Source organism: Corvus cornix, chromosome 19 (genome assembly GCF_000738735.6).
Source record: "Corvus cornix cornix isolate S_Up_H32 chromosome 19, ASM73873v5, whole genome shotgun sequence".
Classification (NCBI taxonomy): Eukaryota; Metazoa; Chordata; class Aves; order Passeriformes; family Corvidae; genus Corvus; species Corvus cornix.
The window spans coordinates 10707249-10725850 of NC_046348.1; the positions used below are offsets into that span (position 1 = coordinate 10707249).

Below are 18602 nucleotides of genomic sequence, written 5' to 3' on the forward strand. Positions count from 1 at the left end.
TCCCAAAATATGTATGTGTTGTTTGACCTAGCAGTAATGATACTGAAAAATATCCTGCTTAAGTCATCCAGCTGACCCTTACGTGCTTCGCTCTGAGCAAGTGTTGAGTAGCAACATGTAATATCGAGCCCCATAACACTACCCCTACTTGCTGTCCTACCACTGTCACAACACACTGAGAACAATGTGGAGACTGCTATGTCAAAAACGTTTTCACGCATGTTAAAGCTTGGTTTTCTACTGCAGCCTGAGTTTTTCCAGGTTGTTCATTTATTGGTAGCTAAATTTACCTGCATTTTCACATAGAACTGAACAGGCAGGTTAGAAGAAGGATGTTTTCCCCCAAAGCCTATACACAGACCTCAGGCTGGAGCTCTGACCTGGAGGAAGCTCAAAGGCTCTAAAATTAGATGATGTGACAGTGCTCAAGATGTTTCTCCTGAGAATCACTTGTATCATGCTTCTATCAGAATTGCAAAACTGAAGTGATACATGTAGAAAAAATGTCAAGTTTGAATTAATTTAAAGTCTTCTTTTAAAAAAAAGTATTTTCCAAGCAAATTTGGTCCAGATTCCTCAAAGTCATTTAGCATTGGTGCCTGGGAAGGTAACGAGGCCAGAAATGTGTTTTGTTGTTTTACAGGCCTAAAGGTGGGTAGTGACTGCCAGTGATGTGTTAAAAACTTAGCTTGAGATAATATGGGAAAGCAGACGGGCATAGGAGTTGATTTCAAAATGCACAGGCGTTTCTTTAGGCAGCATGCTGCATGGAGCAGCCAACTTGCTCTTGTTTTATAGCATCTTGATGACATTCCTTAGCTTTATTTTTCAGATGTAATTGCAACCTGCATTCCAAGTCTTTGGAACATAGGCATTATATCTGATCTGCTACAGATTGCTTTCTCGTTCCCCATGGATTTGGTGTTGAATTACTTTCAGAACTAAACTACTGTATCAGGTTTTTAGCAAAAACTGTACATGTAGGTGAAATGGGGAAGAAAACAGACATAAAATTTTTCACTTTTTTTCATGTTAAAATCTATTTCCTTTGATAAACCTGTAACTGAACTGAAACAGAAAATGTTTTTTGTGAATTATTACAAAGACTGCACAGAATGCTGTACTCTGTGGATATTACATTGATGTATCAAGCAAAGTGTTGACCTACGGGCATTTTGAGACTTCCCTTAATTGCAGAATAACAGGCTTACTAAACATATGAATTAAAAATAAGGCTCAGAGTTGTAATTCAGATCAGATTTGGTTCTTGTTTTGTTTTTCCCAAATCAGATAGTTGTTGGAGCTCACTTCGTCGTAATCCCTCAGCCAGCTTTACAGATGTAGGCTGAAAAGTGGGGGGGAAAAAAAAAAAAAAGATTAATCCAGCTCATAAATGAGTAGCTTTCTCATATTCCCTGACTCATCCCTGCCAGCTTAGCAGGTGATGGATACCAACGTTTTCTAGGATAAGGTCTGTTTGCCACACTAGGAGCGGCTGCATGGCTGTGCCTGGGTGATTCTACTGTGGATGAGCTTTCCTGCAGTAACAGGGGGCAAGGTGGAGGCAGGAGAGGAATTGGATTATTTTACTTGTTAGTGTTTTTCTTTCCTATCAACAGATAGAGAGGTATCTAGGAACCCTTTTCAGGTCCTAATAGTTATGCCCAGGAAACGTGGATATTACTTCACTTCTATGGAATCTGGCTTTGAGTTCATTTGTGGAAAGAGTTGTCCTATTCTGTGGCTTGAGTCTGATAAAGCAGCTTTTTGCTTATGGGCTTTAAAAGAAAATCAGACCCATTAAAAATTAGTTTAACTTAAAAGGAAGTGTTCTTATGTACTTGGTAGAATTTAGCAACATAATCCAGAGGTGTAGGAGAACAATTCATGCAGTCTAGTTCTTCCATAAGGACTGTAGCTCTAATTGCTGGGAATATTCCCAAATAACCACTTTAAGTTCTCTTGTTAATGTTGTGAAACAGGATACACTGTCGAAGAACCTTTCAAGGATCTCCTGTGCCAGCCATGTAGCAAGAGACAATGCAACAAGAGTTTCTCTTTTACTAATGCACAAATGGATCCTTTAACGTTAAAGAATTGTGGAATTTAATTCCGATTATATCAATTCAGTTACTCTTTTTGGTGGCCTTTGGTTTTCATAAGTGACTAGCCTTTTCACTGGAGTTGTAAAATTAGCTGAAGAGACAGAGCTAACTGAAGTAGGATTTTGGGTATATTAACAATTTAGAAGTAAACTCCAGGAGTTTTCTTTGAGGTAAAAAAACATTTTAAGAATGATAGAATGCGTTAGAGAAACTACTTGAAAGTTGGTAGCATGTAGATTAACACTCCAAAATGTTTTACTTCTTATACAGGTTATTGAAATTTTAAATTATAAATTAAGATATAAATTTGAACCTGAATGTGAGTAATGGAAAACTCTTAATTGATTTCACAATGTGAACTCAGTTTGTGTTCCTGATGTTGATGATGGCGCGTGTGCCTTTTTAACACCCAAATGCTTTGTATTAGGTGTGCCTGAGCTGGCAATCTGAGAATGGGACCTCAGATTTTGTTTCCTTCAATAAATGTTCTTGTAGAATATTATTAAAAATGTTGTCATAGTAATACTTACGGACAAAGTGGTCTTGTAGCTGAGTTAATTAAAGTATTAGGATTCTGCAAAAAAAGGCAAAAAAGTACAATTCCTAAAGCACAGCAGTGCTGAGCTAAAGCTTTGTTGAGCTTTCAGAGCTGCACTCTGCTGGTCTGTTCTGTATCTGCTGATGCTTTAGCTCTGTAATTGATGCCACGTATCTTTTCTAATTTTTAATGTAATGAGCTACAGTTATGTGTTTAGTGTACATAGCTTGTTTTTTTTGTGGGGAAGACTGTTTATGGAGCCTGAGCAACAGTCATAAAAACTGCAGAAATTGAATTAATTTACTGTTAAGTTCCTGGAGGAGCCATGAACGTATGTTTGGGATATGCACTACCAGATGAGATTGCTGGACAGCAGCAGCAGAGTGAACCCGGGGTGGTGGTGCTGGTGTATGGAACAGTTCACTGCTGCTGCCAGAGTTGTGAACCAAGGAATTAAGTTAAAGCTGATTTTCTCGGTTTAACTTATAAAAATTAAAAAGGTAAGAGAGAAATAATAAAATACATGAGGGACAAATGTGCCTGTGGGAATTATGGGAGTTAGAAGTGCTTAAGAACATAATAAGGCTGAGTGACAGCTTTTTTTAGTAGCTGGTAAACAAATGTTTCTGTAAGTTTGAGGACTGAAATTACCAGAATGATGAAGAGCCAGGAGTTCTTGTGGTGTGACAAGACACTGTGGTGCTGATGAGGATTCTCTTGGTGAAAGGAGTCCTGGTTTAAGTAATCTAAGTAACTCAGGCCATGAGAAGTCTGGGAAATTGAACTTTTGATGGTTAGAATGTATTACATTATAATGTAATACATCTTCAGATTACTCTGCAGCTTTATTGAGGTGACCTTAAAACTGTGGTTAGGACCTGCACATGTCTGTGAGGAACACTGGTTCACCATGAACTTGGAGGGGCTTGGTGTTCTCTCTGTATGTCACTGCATGGTTCTTGTGTTGGTTTTCTGACCCCTCGCTGTGATAGCAGAGCACTGCCAGTGACAGAGGCACTGACACAGCTGGGTTTGCTGTGCCATCGCTCCTGGGAGAGGGGAGTGTGGATCTCGCGGTGGGTGAGATGGATCACAGCTCAGTTGGGAGTGACTTCTACTGTGACTTTTTCTGAACGGCAGAAATGGGCATTGTTAGTCAGTTGAACCATTTTAGGGGTTTGTTTATGGTGTTGGTCCTTAAAAGTGTTTTTGATACACTTGACAGGAGCAGAGAAAGACAGTGGAGAACCTTGAACGGAACTTAGTGACAAAATCCTGTGGAAGATGCTGAGGTTTGTTGTGATAGTGTAGTTTGGTACCTCAGGATACATTTATGAAAATGTGGATTTGGAAGGGCTTAGGTATATAACCCAAATTTTAGTACTGTTTAGTATCCAGTATACTCTGCTAAACAAAATCATAGTGAACTCTGAAGAAATTTAGAGACTAGATTTGATTTGTTGTGTGTACAGAATAGGCACTTTTAGGAATTTTAATTCTGGTAACTTTGCTCTTGCTTGATGCTAGTTCTGGTAAATAAGTAAGTATTTTTGGCAGGTTGAGACTAAAATGCTGGTTAATTAATTTGGATCCATAATCTGTTTCTCAGTCATATTTGGAGAATACTTATGGAAAATACTTAAGTGTCTCCTGAAGCAAGTATGAACACAGTCATAGAAATACCTACAAGCCAAGGTGTATCATTTATTGGCATGACATATAATGAACTGAGGGGAATCTCTTGCCTGAAAGTGATTATTTTTTCCCTACCTCACTGCTGTGACTGAGCGTGTAGCTATTGTGCTTGGATACCTCCTGTAGAGCTGTCTCAGCTAACAAATGGAGCTGAACTTGTTTCATTTTGCTGTTGGTGCATTTATGAATCATGTGCAGGTCTCTCATTAAGTTATTGTGAAGTTTTCCGGTAATCTAGGAAGCATTTGAACCACACTGATACCCATCAGTGGAAGAACCCAGTGTTTGAAGCCAGGAAGCAGCAGCTGTCTGTTGAATCCTCTTAGTCGCCCTGGGGAAGAGGGTGTTCCTGTCCGTGCCAGGTCGGTGGTGCCCAGTGCCAGCGTGGCGTGGGCTGGCTGGGTGCCCTGCTCGCAGCCGCTTGCACAGGGGCGTGTGCTGCCCAGGTGGCACCGGCTGGGCACAGCCGGGGGCCTCGGAGCCGCCGCAGTGGCCGTGAGCATGTCCTTAGTGCAGCGGGGGCAGGCTCGTGGCCAGGGCAGCTGGCTGCAGCAACAGCCTGGTGTGGTGAAGCTCAGCAATCTCTGAACCCTGGTTTAGGAAGAAGGGGGATGGTCAGATGTGAAGAGACAGAAGGTCCCATTTATTTTTTTTCGAATGAGAGGAACCTGCACTATGCTGTTTCCACCTTCCCTTACAGGAGAGGATTCTTCTGCTTTTCAGGTATTTCTGCTCAGTTTGTTGCTCTTCATCAATAATTCTGTGTTTTAGAAGCTTGTGCAGGGAAAAATTCCCGCCTGTGACGATTCTTGGCTGTCTCTTAATTTAATTTCTTTTTAAAGATTGTGCTTCAGTGTGCCACTCTGTAGTCCTGCAGCACTGAAGGGTTGAAGTAGGTCTGCTATGCTTACTGCTCTGGTGTTTCTGCCAGTCCTAAGTATAAAAGCTGATCTGTAGCTGAGTAGAAAGGTGGGCACTTGGGATGAGGTGCAAGTTGCTTGCTGAGTATCTGCTGCTGTTAGTGGAGCTGAGGAGTATGTTGTGTATAGGTAAGGAATGGTTTGTGTTGTTCTAGAAAACCGTGCAGGTCCTGCGCTGCCAGGAGGAGTGAGAGGTGACCGTTGCATGTGTCGTACCTGTGCCAGTGACAGGTGTTCTGCCAGCTCCCAGTTTTAAAAGGCTTACTTACAAAGACACCAGATCTTGCTGAGAACACCTGTAGCCCTCTGTTATTGTCTTTGTGCAGAGGTTTGCCACTTAGTGGTTTTATATTTGCAGACTATTGATAGGGAATCAGATAGGTTTTAAGTTAGAAACTACAACTTGGAGGAGTGTAAGTGGGTATTAATAAAAGGCACATCCTGGTTCACACTTGATTAGTAGCTGTTACTCCATGGTTGGCTCTCTAAGTTCATTGTGCTTTTTCCTGTATTTAATAGAGAGCAAAGTAAAATTCTCATGCAAAGACACCTTTGCTTTCAAAAGAAGATCTAACTCTGTCTTGACACTGCCTTGGTCACAGTAAGATGCTGATACAAAGTGACCAGATTCAGGCAAGATGTAATGAGCAGGTGGCGGGTTTTTGTGGGTTGTTTTTGTTCCCCTGTGTTCCCCCAGAGTCCTGGCTGCCTCTCATGGCTGAGTTGTTTGCGGGTAACATGGTGGTGACTGATAGGTGATGGAGGAGGACTGGTTAGTCTTGCTTCGCTGAAGCCTGTATGTCACAAAGTCTGCTCCAGCTAAAAAAAATGCAGTGCACATAGTGGCACAGGTGTATAATGAATGTTGGTCCTTTTGGGCTTTTTGGGTTTGGATGGTTTTGCTTGAGTGGGTTATTTGTATGGGGGTTTTTGTTTGTTTGTGGTGGGCTTTGGTTTTGGTTTGTTTGTTCTGGTTTTGTCTATGAAGGAGGCAGCCCTAAAAATACTTTGCCTGCTATTTAGGTGGCTTTGTAGTTAAAAAATTAGGAATGCTGAGCAGGGTGCTTGGAACAGACCCTTTCTGGAGGAGCGAGATACTGTAGATCAGTTGGTTGGTGGCTTTGGCTCAGCTGTAATTTGCTTATAGCAGGAGTAGCTGTTTTGCCCTGTAGCTGTTGGAATTTATCTAGTACTAGGATCTGTTTCTCACTAACAATTCAGAGAGTTAGACTGTGGAGCAGCCCAGGTGTTGGGAGGTGGATATGGGAGAAGTTTGGGGTTACTTTATATTTGACAGGGAAAATGAATTTCTAAATAGGTGATATGTGAAGGATGGCCTTACAAACACAGTTGCTGTTATTTTTAGACAAGTGCTATAATTGCATCTCCCAGATGCCGCAACAAAATTGATGAGATACTGGGATTTTTACTGGAGCCAGTATGCTGGCACTGGATTTACTAGACATTCACTGCTAGTGGAGGTTCATAATACAAACCCGACCTTCAGATTTTCACCCTGGCAGTCCTAGAGGCAGATGTTGGACGTTTGTGTCTTTGCGTTGTGCTGTTGGGCGCTTCCAGAAGTGCTGCCGTGCGTTCGGAGGTGCCCGGTCTCGTTGCGCTGCCCCTGCCCGTGCCCGAGCCTGGTTCAGCGCGGGCTGTCCCGCCGCGGCGCCCTCTGCAGGGCGCCTCTCAGCACTGCAGGACGTTATTTTTGATATTCACTGAATTTCCATTGATTTGCATGTGATATTCTGACTCTGGGCTGAGCACGGGACATCTCTTGAAACCCAACTCTCTCTTTACCTGGCATGAATTAGGTATTGACAAGAGTAAGTGAAATGTTTGCTTCTGTTCTCTGAAGGATGCAGCCTGTGCTGTTAGTTTTCAGCTGAATTGTTTCTGAAATAGCTATTGGGGAAGAGGTTAGACTAATTAAATGCGGTACTGCCTGTTCAGAGTGTTCCTGTTCTAACTGGCTTGTAGGGCAGTATTATGGTGTGCAGCATTTGACGTAGAAGATCCACCAGCAGGGTGGAATGCAAGCAACTTGCAGCTTAAGCTCATTTTGAAGCAGACAGCAGGGCCTAGATAGGTTTAGAAAGAAGCCTCTGATCCCCTGTGATGAATAAGTAGCCCTTAATGATACGAGCTTAGTATTTTCTTGACTTTTTTCATAGCAGACTATTGTTTAAAAGAGGCTCCTTACTAAAATTGTTATTGAGCTGTGATACTGAACTCGGCATACCTGTGTGTCTAGAGAGGGGCAGAGGTGAGGGAGCGGGAGCATGCACGTCCTCAAGCAGTTAGTAGAACGTTTGCAAACCCACCTGCTGTCTGTGAGCCTCTGTATGTTGCCTCAGTTTATCTCGGTGCTGAAAGCTGGTTGGTCGGTCAGACTTGCTGAACAGCTTGAGTGAATGATGAGTTCTGTACAGAACCTGCCAGGTGTGCAAGAAGTGCCATTTCAGCACTTCCCATGGTCATGGTGCTCACAAGGTCCCTGCAGTGCAGAAAGCAGAGGCAGCACTGCCAACATGGGTTTGGTGATGTCAGTGTGGCAGAGGTTAAAGCTGCCCGGTTGAAGCAGGTTGTGCACTGAGAATGCTGCAGTTCGTGTTTCTGCATCAAAGGATACTAACGAGTGTGTGTTTTGCAAAGGCACAGCTCGGCTGCACCCAACTATCTCAAGCATGTTGGGTTCCAGCCGTATCCCGAATTGGCTGGCGTTGCCAGAGGTGTTGTGATCACACCATTCCCTGAGCCCAGCTGCAGTAACGGGCCTGTGGCAGCTCTCCCCGTGGTAATGGTGCCACTCTGGTAAGATTGAAGAACTGTTTAAAAATTTGCTGTGCCCTAAATGTGGGCAAGATGAAATATTAGCTATAGGTAAACTGCATCAACACATGACTGAAAAGAAAACCAGTATTGTCTGTTAATCCATGCCTCTTCGGAACTTCCTCAGGTGGTGGTACTGGAGTGGGAGAAGTCATTTGTGTGCTACAGTTGTGCAGCACTGTAGCTGCAAGGGCCCCATGCTGGGGTAGAGCCGGAGTCTTTAAAGATGCTGTTTGGATAAATCTAAGAAAGCTGCCAGAGGAATGCTTGTTTCAATGAAACAAATGATGTTTCTTTCTCCTCCTTGTAGATGGATTGAATCTTCTGTGTTGAATGCCTCTGGATTTCCTATTGGATTTCACATCTGGAGAAATACTTGTGATTTAAGCCACTGTGGCAGACTGAATTGTGGATCCTGGGTTCCCAAGACTTTAGCTCTTGAGGAGAAGCCACTGCTCGATCACGTTAACCTGACATCTCAGCCACCATGGTGCTGTCACAAAGGCAACGAGATGAACTGTAAGGAATCAGTTTTTAAGTTCGTGTTGCATTTTCATTAAGCTTAAATTATTAGCATTTGTTCCCAAATAGATTTTAGAGTGGTTCTTGTTCATATGCCCTTTAAGTACTGTGTGTTGTGGTTTGGATCTCTCTACTCTTTATTTTTGATAGAACTGCTGGTATTTGAAACTAGAATTGGGAAATGATGAAAATATAATTTCAAGATTACTGATGGCATAAAAAATGGATTCTTCAATTTGCAGTAAGCACATTGCAATATAAGCTGCAATCCGTGAATTCTACATTTATCTTGAGTAAAGTCTGGCAATTTTTTGCTCTTTTACTTTGGAACGTAGACAAGGATCTGATCAGAATGCGCTATGTTGTGATGACAATCTTTCTTTGATTCCTTAAATTGTATTTAAAATGTTGCTTTGTAGAAATCGAGCGATAGCAGATTACCTCCGTTCCAATGGCTATGAGGAGGCATATTCGGTTTTTAAAAAGGAAGCTGAATTAGATGTGGTGAGTTCAAACAAGATTCTTCGTCTATATTTTAATGTACAAGTCTGTCAGTTTTATGGCACTTGGATCTGTTCTGAACCTGTGTGTCTACTACCTGCCTGTTAGCTCAGACAGTTTCAGAACTGGAGGTGATGAACTCACACAGCTTATTGCCTTGCCAGAAAAGGGAAAAGTAATCGTTGGGCGAGTTGACCATTTCTGAGCAAATGGTTTTATAACCAGATTTGAAATGGTCTGAGACTGTGCAGCTTTGGAGACTGACTTCAGTGGGAATCTTTAAGAAACAGGAAGACAAAACTGGATTACTTTCGTCCTCTGCTTTATCATACAGAGCCAATGTTGGAAGATTCTTTTGAGATTTGAGGTGGGTCAGGAGTTAAGTCATTGCCTTAGTCTGTTGTTGGGTCTCTTGGGTATCCAAGTAGTACGAGGGCAGGCTGAAACAGTTCACAGGAGTTCATCATCCAGTAAGGCCAGGTTGGATGGGGCTTGGAGCAGTTAGTGGAAGGTGTCCCCCACCATGGCAGGGGTGTAGAACAAAATGAGATTCTAGGTCCCTTCCAGCCCACACCAGTCTGTGATTCTGTGATTGTGTGACCAGCTCTGGTAAGCAGCTCTGTTTGCTTAGACTGTACAGATGCCAATGACTCAGACCAGTCATTTCTTTCAACTTCATTCTGTTGATTTGCCTTTGTCACAGATGATTTGGTATAATTTTTAACTTTGCCACCTATTAGCATAGGAGGTGTGCATTTTATATGGCTACAGCTGGATCAAGTAATAAACTTCTGTGTGCTGGATAAATCCTCTGGATAAATCCTTGCCTTTTCTTTATTACATATCTTGCATTGTTCTTTTTCCAAAATGCTTGGTTAAAATTTGACTTAATTTCTCCAATTTGCTACTAGTATTGAATAAATAAGTAGAAATGACAAATTGAAACACTATACTTATAATTGAAAATTCTAGTATCATTGCCCTATCTGCCTTATCTATCAACCTAATTTAGTCTCCTCTTCCCAAAGCTTAGGAAAGCAATCTAAATAGGTTAGATGGTCCTGAGGGAAAGAGAAAATGCAGTTGCTAAAAGTTTCATGACTTCTATGCAAGAAAATCTGAATTGGAGTGGGCTATACTAAAATGGAAAAAGAAAGGTAAAGGCTGAAATTTTTTGAGTAAATTGGAAGGATTGATGTGTATCTCCACAAAGAGATTTAATTTTTGTATGGATTATTCATGCAGATAACTCCAGCTTTTACAAGTGCCCTATAGTAGTAGATTAACATCTGTCTCTGACCAAGGTAGCCAGTCCTCAGAGCTTTTATCTTCCATGGAGTAAGCCATGGCATGGCTATTTTCTGATGTCTGTGTTATCTGCATCTAATTTAGGATTATTGTAGCATGAGACTGTAATCTTGTAATAGAAAGAAAATGCAGCATTTAGTTACACTTCTGTGTCTCTGATGTTTGTTCTTCTGTGTGCTTTTCTTCCTCTTTCTTTAAATGCTTCTCCTCAGAATGAAGAGTTAGATAAGAAGTATGCTGGACTTCTGGAAAAAAAATGGACATCTGTTATAAGATTACAAAAGAAGGTAAGTAGAGATCTGCTGGATGTACACATATAAAAAGCACAGAAAGCATTCAGCACTGAACATGCATGTGCAGTCCTGAAGCTGGAGAGGCAGGAGGTGCCTTGAGGCAGTTGGTGAGTGGGGAGATGGAATTGCTGTGTGCAGAGGGTCAGGCTGGGTTAGAACGGAGGGAAAATCAGTGCTGCCCGTTGTCTTTGGCCATGGCCCTAGAGGGAAGGAGCCATTAGCTCCAGTGCATTCCAGTGGGGGATTGTGCTGCAAGTGGAGAGTACAAAACTCTTCTTAGTCATGCTTCAGTGGCTCAAGAGTGTATTAAAAGCAAAAAAAACCCTAAAATCAGTGTGTTAACAATGAAGTCCTATCCCTTGTGCAGGTTAATACAACGAGGATTTATTAGCCCTCCAGTGTTTCTGTTGTTGGTTAATGTGTGTGCTAGCTCCAGCAGGACACGGAATTCCTGCAGCAGTAGCATTCCCTTTTGTTAGCACAACCTTCTTTGGTAGTTTGGCACAATAGTAATTCAGATGTATTTGTACAGTGTGTGAGTGAAGGGAATTTTGTAGAACTTTTTTTTTCCCGTGAAAATATTTGGGAATTTGAAAATAATAAATGATTAATGATTAAATTATTAAGAATTAACTATAAATTATTAAAGAATAAACTATAAATGATTAATTTAGGTTTGATTTTTAAAACCAGTGCTACTGAATATTGGTAATCAGTTTTGGTCCATGCCTGTGAATTTAGGAGTCAGTTTTTACTTGGATTACTAATGCAAGAAGGTGAATTAGATCTTGTATAAAACTGGAGATGAAAGATCTCTTTAAAATTCATACACTTAGGTAATGGAATTAGAATCGAAGCTGAATGAAGCTAAGGAAGAATTTACATCAGGTGGACCTCTTGGTCAGAAACGAGACCCTAAGGAGTGGATTCCTCGTCCTCCAGAGAAGTATGCGTTGAGTGGGCACAGGAGTCCTGTCACTCGAGTCATTTTCCATCCAGTTTTCAGTGTTATGGTCTCTGCTTCAGAGGATGCCACAATAAAGGTATGTGTGTGCTCCAGACAGTTGGCTGTGGAATAGGTGACATCAGTGCTTCAGGCTGGACATGTTGAACTGGTGGAAGGTTTGTTCTTCCTGGTTCTGCTTCAGCCTCTTGAGGGACAGATCTTTCCAATGTGATGCCGTGTGTAATCTACAGATTTTAGTTTTATGCTGGTCCATTTAATGTCTCGGAGTATTTTACTATCCTTTGGGTTGAGTTAAAAATAATGAAGCTGTGGATTTAGAGACATTTAACCTGTTTCTGCAGCAGACAGACAGGGTCAGCTGGAACAGTGACAGCTCCAAGTGTTCTGGATGTTATGGATGGCCCCAGTCAGTTTTGTTTTCCCTCTCTTAGGGGTACTCTGGATGAACTTCCTTATTCTTGAAGTCTAGCTGTGTAGCTCCATTTGACTATTGCCATCCCAATGATTGCAATCTATTGGGATAGTGGATTCTTTGTTGGGTGTTTTTTGATGCTTTGTTTTTTGTTTAGAATATAATTTTAAATTAATTGTCCAATTTTGTGCTTGAGAGAGACACAATAAAATCTGTAGGAGCCAGTTTAGTTTTAAAAGCTTTGTGGTTAGATGATAGGAGACTGACTTAATTAGGATGTGAGAATGGGACTTCAAGCTGTCCTGCAGTTATTAACAGCAAACGTTTGTTTAACTTGAGCAGTTCTGTAATCTGTGAATGTCTGAATGTGTATCAGACTCTTCAGAGGGGTTTGGATTATCAGCCTTAACCCAAAGCATTCTGAGTATTCTCTGTGGTATGCAGAATATTTGCTGGTTGGTTCTGAAGCAAGCAGGTAAATTCTGGAGCCACAGTAAAGCTTGGGAAAGGTGAGTGCGATATTAAAGATGATCCTTTCCCTGTTATTGAAAGTGGGCTGTATTGCTGAAGTTAGGCAGCTGGCACAGAAATGGATGGAGGAAAATGGTCTGTACGAAGTGGATTTGTTCTGTCAAGTATTTTCTGAATTGATCTTCCTTCTTTAAGGGCATTGGGTGTCAAGACTTCCAGATACAATGAAACTTGTTCTCCTGCTGGGTTTATAATGCTTAAAGTTAGCTGAAAAACAGTTTTCAAAATGCATGAATTCAGTTAATTTATAAGTAACAAAATCACATAAAAAGAAGTTTATTTTTCTCTGCTGTTAAGATTTTTAGGGCTGTCTGTCTCTTGCTCGATTAATTATTGAACAGGGTGCCAGACTGGCCTGCAGGGTGCAAATGTGAGGCTGGAGAATACAAAGAGTAATGGGCTGCTGCTAACAGTTTGTCTGTTCACTTGTCAGGTGTGGGATTATGAGACAGGAGACTTTGAGCGAACCCTGAAGGGGCACACAGACTCTGTGCAAGATATTTCCTTTGACCACACTGGCAAACTCTTGGCCTCCTGTTCTGCTGATATGACCATTAAGCTATGGGATTTCCAGGGCTTTGAGTGCATCAGAACTATGCATGGTAAGGTATAAAGGGATTGATTTAGCAGTCTGTAAAGTGAAGAGGTTTTTTTTTTTTTTTTTAATCCAGGAGAACTGCTGATGTGGAAAGGGGTTATAGACCAGAGTATTTTCCAAAAGAAAAAGGGGGGACATAATTTGATGCTTTGAGTGCTCTGTAAATAGGGGATACATGTAGTGTTTATGGAATGAAATAGCATCTCAAATCTACTGTGCATGATGGTGTGGGAAGCATCCCTTAATGATACTGAAATAAAATGACAGTTAAAGGGATTTTAGCTTTAAATATTAAATGCTTGCAAGACAGTGAAACTGCCTTCAAATCAGTGAAGGATTCCTTCCTTCAGCCCTCTGTGTTCCTGATGCAGGGCTGCAGGAAGGGAGCAATCAGTGCCAGAGGAGCTGTGGCTGCTCCATGCGGGGTTTGGCTGCGTGTGCTTGATCACATGAAGGGGAACGTTCCCTTTGCACTGGGTTTGAAAGCCATAGGAAAAATGAGAAAGTGCAACAACCACAGCTATAAGATTCTAGTATTGACAGCAAATATTTTTTATAGTCTTTATGTAAAAGCTTTTTTTCTTGCTTTTAGTATCATCTTGCAGAAGCGGCGAGTAGGACTAGAGAATGTTTGAGACTTCAAAAAAATAAACTCCTACCCACAGATATGCATCAGTAAACAGAAAGCACCTTTAAGGATGCTCAGTGTCTGGACCATTGGGTTCTAAAAATATGGATGATTATTTCATAAAACCTCAAGTTCACATGTAAAGAGTATTCCATAAAACATGCACTGCTGCTGTTGCTACTTGACCAAGATAAAAAAACCAGCAAGTCCTGTGTGCTCTGTGAAAACTCTGCCAGTGCCACTTAATAAAGGTTTTATTTTGTTTTTAGGTCATGATCATAACGTTTCTTCGGTAGCCATCATGCCCAACGGAGATCATATAGTTTCTGCCTCAAGGGATAAAACTATCAAAATGTGGGAAGTCCAGACAGGGTAAGTGCACTTGTGAGCAAACAGCACCAGAACAAAAGCGAGCAGAAACCACTGTGTGTAGAAATGGGACACAGGAATCTGAATGTCAGCAGGCACTATTTGAATTGAGAAATGATGTTGTGCCCTTTAGAGTAATTCACTGAAGAATTCTGCCTCAGTCATTAGGCAGAGGAGTTTAGATGTTAATACTGATTGATTAAAACTAACTGTTTTTGTCTTCCTGGAAGCTATGAGGGTAGATCTCTAGCTCATGACCAATTAGGAAAATAAATTCACTGGTTAACCATGAGTTTAAAGGGAGTATCTGCTACCTTTCTTGACACAGATTAAGGTGTCTCCTGATTTTTTTTTTTTTTTGTCTTCTTGCTTGTTTAATTTGTCAGTTGTCTCTCTAATACCTAAGTGCCCTGTAAATCTCTACTTGTTCTTAAAATACCTATTTAATTAAGTAGTCATGTCAGTTTTGTTTTCCCCCAAGTTTCCTGCTTTCTGCCTTAACAAGTTTTTGCTAGCTCTTAGCTATCACTGCTTTCTCAGGTCAGCGTCCTTTCCACAAACTGTTTATGGCATGGTCCCTCACCTGCCAGGATGAACATGTGTGCTCTAAAATATTTTATCTTAACCACTAAGAGTAGGTTAAGTGTCCTCAAATTTCCAAGCACGTGCAGTGGGTTATTGCAAAGGTGGTTGAGTCCCGCTGTGGTTTTTTGTACAGTTACTGCGTGAAGACTTTCACGGGGCACAGAGAATGGGTGCGCATGGTGCGGCCCAACCAGGACGGCACCTTGATTGCCAGCTGTTCCAACGACCAGACGGTGCGCGTGTGGGTGGTAGCGACAAAGGAATGCAAAGCCGAGCTCCGAGAGCATGAGCATGTGGTAGAGTGCATTTCCTGGGCTCCCGAGAGCTCCTACTCCACCATATCAGAAGCGACAGGATCAGAGGTAACGTTACGTTCCTGGGCTGTTACACAAGCATGCATGGGGAGATCTTTGTCTGTGCTCTGTGTAGCACTGACAGCGACTGAGCTTGGGGCTCAAAGGGCCTGGCAGGTACAGCAGGTGTATGAGTACTTTTGTCTGAGTGTCTTGCTATGCAGTTAAGTCCCATCTTGGCTTCGCAGGATCCAGCTTTTGCGTTTATCAGTAGGACCTACCTTTGCTCTAGTGAAACAAGAACTGTGGAGAGATGCTGTTTAGGGACAGGTGAGAGTGGGACCACTGTCTTGTAGCAAAGAAATGTGTAAAGCAGCTTCTCTGGCACAATGTGAACATTATAAGGATGCTTAGCAATTGGAAGGTAGAGGGGAGAAGGAGCCAGTCAGGGATGCAGAATGAAGCTGTCTTGGATGCAGTGTTCACTGCGCTGGAGTCAAGCAGCAACTGCTGCTGTGTTTTACTGTACAGCTACTGATGGGAGAAAGCATTCCTTAACTAAAATAAATCCAGATTGTGTGATCACAGGTGCCTCTTCTAGTAAGCCTCAAGAAAGGCTTGCTAAAGGCCAGAATAAATTTCATTCTAAGGATGTTAAAGTGTAGAAGAAAGGAACTATAAATTAACTCCAGTTTCTAGTCAAACCCCCCACCCGGCATTGCTGTTTTGCTCTCTGCCTCCAAAGGACATGGACACCCCAGGGGAAAAGTAGCCACACTGAACATAGGGACTTGTCTAGTGATGGCTTTTACAGATTATTTCAGTCAAGTTTTACTTGAATCATTAAAAGATCCTTCTAATCTTTCAATTATAAGTAATTAAAACGAAAATTCCGTGTGTCCCTTCCTGTGGCCGGGCGGGCTCTGCGGTGGTGCCTCCCCTGCCCCCTGCCGGTGGGATCGGGCACAGCCCGCACGGGAGCGCCTGGGGCAGGTGGGAGCTTGGCCAGCGGTCACGCCGTGCATGGGCACACACAGAAATCACTTCAGAGTAGGAAGTTTTCAGAAATTCCTAACCCTGCTTCATTGCATTTTTTGAAGAACGTGAGCACAAAGGTATGTGTGAGCTGCATCCTCGTTAATCCTGAGATGGGGCACTTGAGCTGTCTACTGCTAGCAGAGGATGTCTTGCAGTAGGCAAGTGTTTATTCAGAGCGTTACTTGGCTTGTGGAATCAGCAGGACAAACAACCATTTCTTGTAACAGATTGTTTAATTCTCTTAGCATTAGTACCAATGCCTGTGGCCCAGCTTTGTCAGTGTGGATTTACTCACTGTAAGCTATCGTATGATCTGATTTTGGTACTCGGCAATATCACTGGGAAGGGATCGGCTTTGTTTCTCCTCTACCCGCTTCCATCTTATGTATACCATAACTTTCTGTAGACTAAGAAGAGTGGCAAGCCTGGGCCTTTTCTGCTGTCTGGATCCAGAGACAAGACCATTAAGATGTGGGACATTAGCACTGGCATGTGCCTTATGACACTTGTAAGTCCATTGGTGTTTTTCTGGCAGTCATAGCTGCATATGTACAACCAGTTTTAATGGAGTGCATTATCTTGCATGTCATGTTTTCAAGAGAAACCAGAGTTGTCATAATACAAATGCTAGAAATACAGTTTTAATTGCTTCTATAGTTCAGATCTTGTTGTTGCTAAGAATTACTGAGAATCTCTACAACCATAGTGTGAATGCAGTACTGTGGTGTAGGTTCTGTAATGAGTAGCTTGGTTGGTTTACAGAAATGCTTGTAATGATCTGAATTTTGTCTTCTGTGAAATGTCATGTTGTTCCCTCGTGTGGGACTTCCCGTGGGCCATAGCCTGCTGTTCACAGCTCAGATTCTGGCTGGACTGGGTGGTGGTGCTGGGGGTGGAGAGCAGAATTGGTGCAGATCACATGAGGACTGCTGTTTGTTTGCCTTCGAGGACAGGAACTTGCATTGTTGGGAGAACTGATAGAGGTGTAATAATAGAAACTGGAGATAAGCTGTGAGTTCTGACGGGTTTCAGGAGCTCAAGGCTGTCCTTGCGGAGCCAGGCAGGGGTCCCTCAGTGTGCCATAGTGTGAGGTGTGGGATGCTCAGCTCACAGCCTGCACCTGCTCACTGATCTCTCCTTGTGCACAAGGTGGGCCATGATAACTGGGTACGTGGCGTCCTGTTCCATTCTGGGGGAAAGTTTATTTTGAGCTGTGCTGATGACAAGACTCTCCGTGTCTGGGACTTCAAGAACAAGCGATGCATGAAAACCCTCAACGCGCACGAACACTTTGTTACCTCTTTGGGTACGTATTGCTCCCCGTGCCAGAGCTGCTGCTTCCTCACCGGCTGCAGCTGAGCATCAGGCTGGCATTCAGGCTCTAGTGGCACCTTATGCTCTCTATGTACAAGAAATGAACTAGAAGTTAACTCCAGTTTCTAGTCAAACCCCCCCACTCATGTGAGTTGTAGAGTTGGAGCGTGCTGGATTTTTCCACTTCTGCTGCCAGTGTTGCACATGGTTAAGGCCATTAACTGACAGGGAGTTCTGGAACTTGTCACCAGAGGATGCAGGCATCTGGGAAGTGCTCTAGTGTCAGTGCTTGCCTAGCAAAAGGAAAACAAGAAGGGTGTGCACAACAGTCAGAAAAGAGTTACTTTGAATTCCTGGTAACACCAACCAGGAATGTCCAGATCTTGGGAGATGTTAGTTCCCCCCTGCTCTGGCAAGGCCAGAACAAACCAACCACTCCTTGTTCAGCAAGGCTGGGCTTTGCTCTGGAGTCTCCTCCATTGTTTTTGTTCTCTGTGTTCCTCTGGCAGTCTATTGCTCCTTCAGCAAAGCTGTGTGAGTTTGGAGCAAGGAGCCTGGAGTTGGCTTCTGGAGTTCCCTGACCAAACTGGCAGGGCTAATTAAATGCAGGCTTTCGCTTCCCCCTGAAATGGCTGAGGAGAAAGAGTGAGAGTTGAAGAACATCAGACCCGGAGCAGGGCCTGGTTAACCCTGGAATGGGCTACCTCAGTTACAGCTGGCTTTGCTGACCCCTCTTCCTACGGTGAGACTGATTCCTCTTGGTGGAACTTCCCCATCCTGTCTCTGAGCCAGCCCCAAATTGATTTGTGTATGCCAAATATTTGGGGATCTCCTGAAGAACAGTACACGGTACATTTTTAAATATAGATTCACAGACTGTACTATCTACAGCAAAAAGTCGAGTTCCCTCATTCTTGGACACCTCTTATTAAATACATGAAGTTCTGTCTCCTGGTGGCATTGAAGGGTTTTATCTGTGTGAGATGTTTTGTAAGTCTTCCTGATTTCTTTTCCATAAAAGTTCCTTTGTAGATGAATTGAAGGTAGATTTTCATGCTCTACAATATTACAGCATGAGAGAATTTGGCTACAAAAGTACAGCCAGGAGCTTTGGAATTTAGCCTTTGAGCTGGTAGAATTGTTTTGA

The 18602-nt window shown here is 42.5% G+C and overlaps 1 protein-coding gene across 1 annotated transcript in view; it reads left to right on the plus strand.

The window, feature by feature from the left end:
* PAFAH1B1 (platelet activating factor acetylhydrolase 1b regulatory subunit 1) overlaps positions 1-18602 on the plus strand; it is a 28727-nt gene that overhangs the window by 6524 nt on the left and 3601 nt on the right. The window contains exons 2-10 of the mRNA XM_039563035.1: positions 8407-8615; positions 9038-9122; positions 10640-10714; positions 11557-11763; positions 13064-13232; positions 14126-14228; positions 14944-15172; positions 16548-16649; positions 17291-17447. Coding sequence (XP_039418969.1) covers positions 8584-8615; positions 9038-9122; positions 10640-10714; positions 11557-11763; positions 13064-13232; positions 14126-14228; positions 14944-15172; positions 16548-16649; positions 17291-17447 — 1159 coding nt within the window. The 5' untranslated portion in view covers positions 8407-8583. The remainder of the gene's footprint in view (positions 1-8406; positions 8616-9037; positions 9123-10639; positions 10715-11556; positions 11764-13063; positions 13233-14125; positions 14229-14943; positions 15173-16547; positions 16650-17290; positions 17448-18602) is intronic.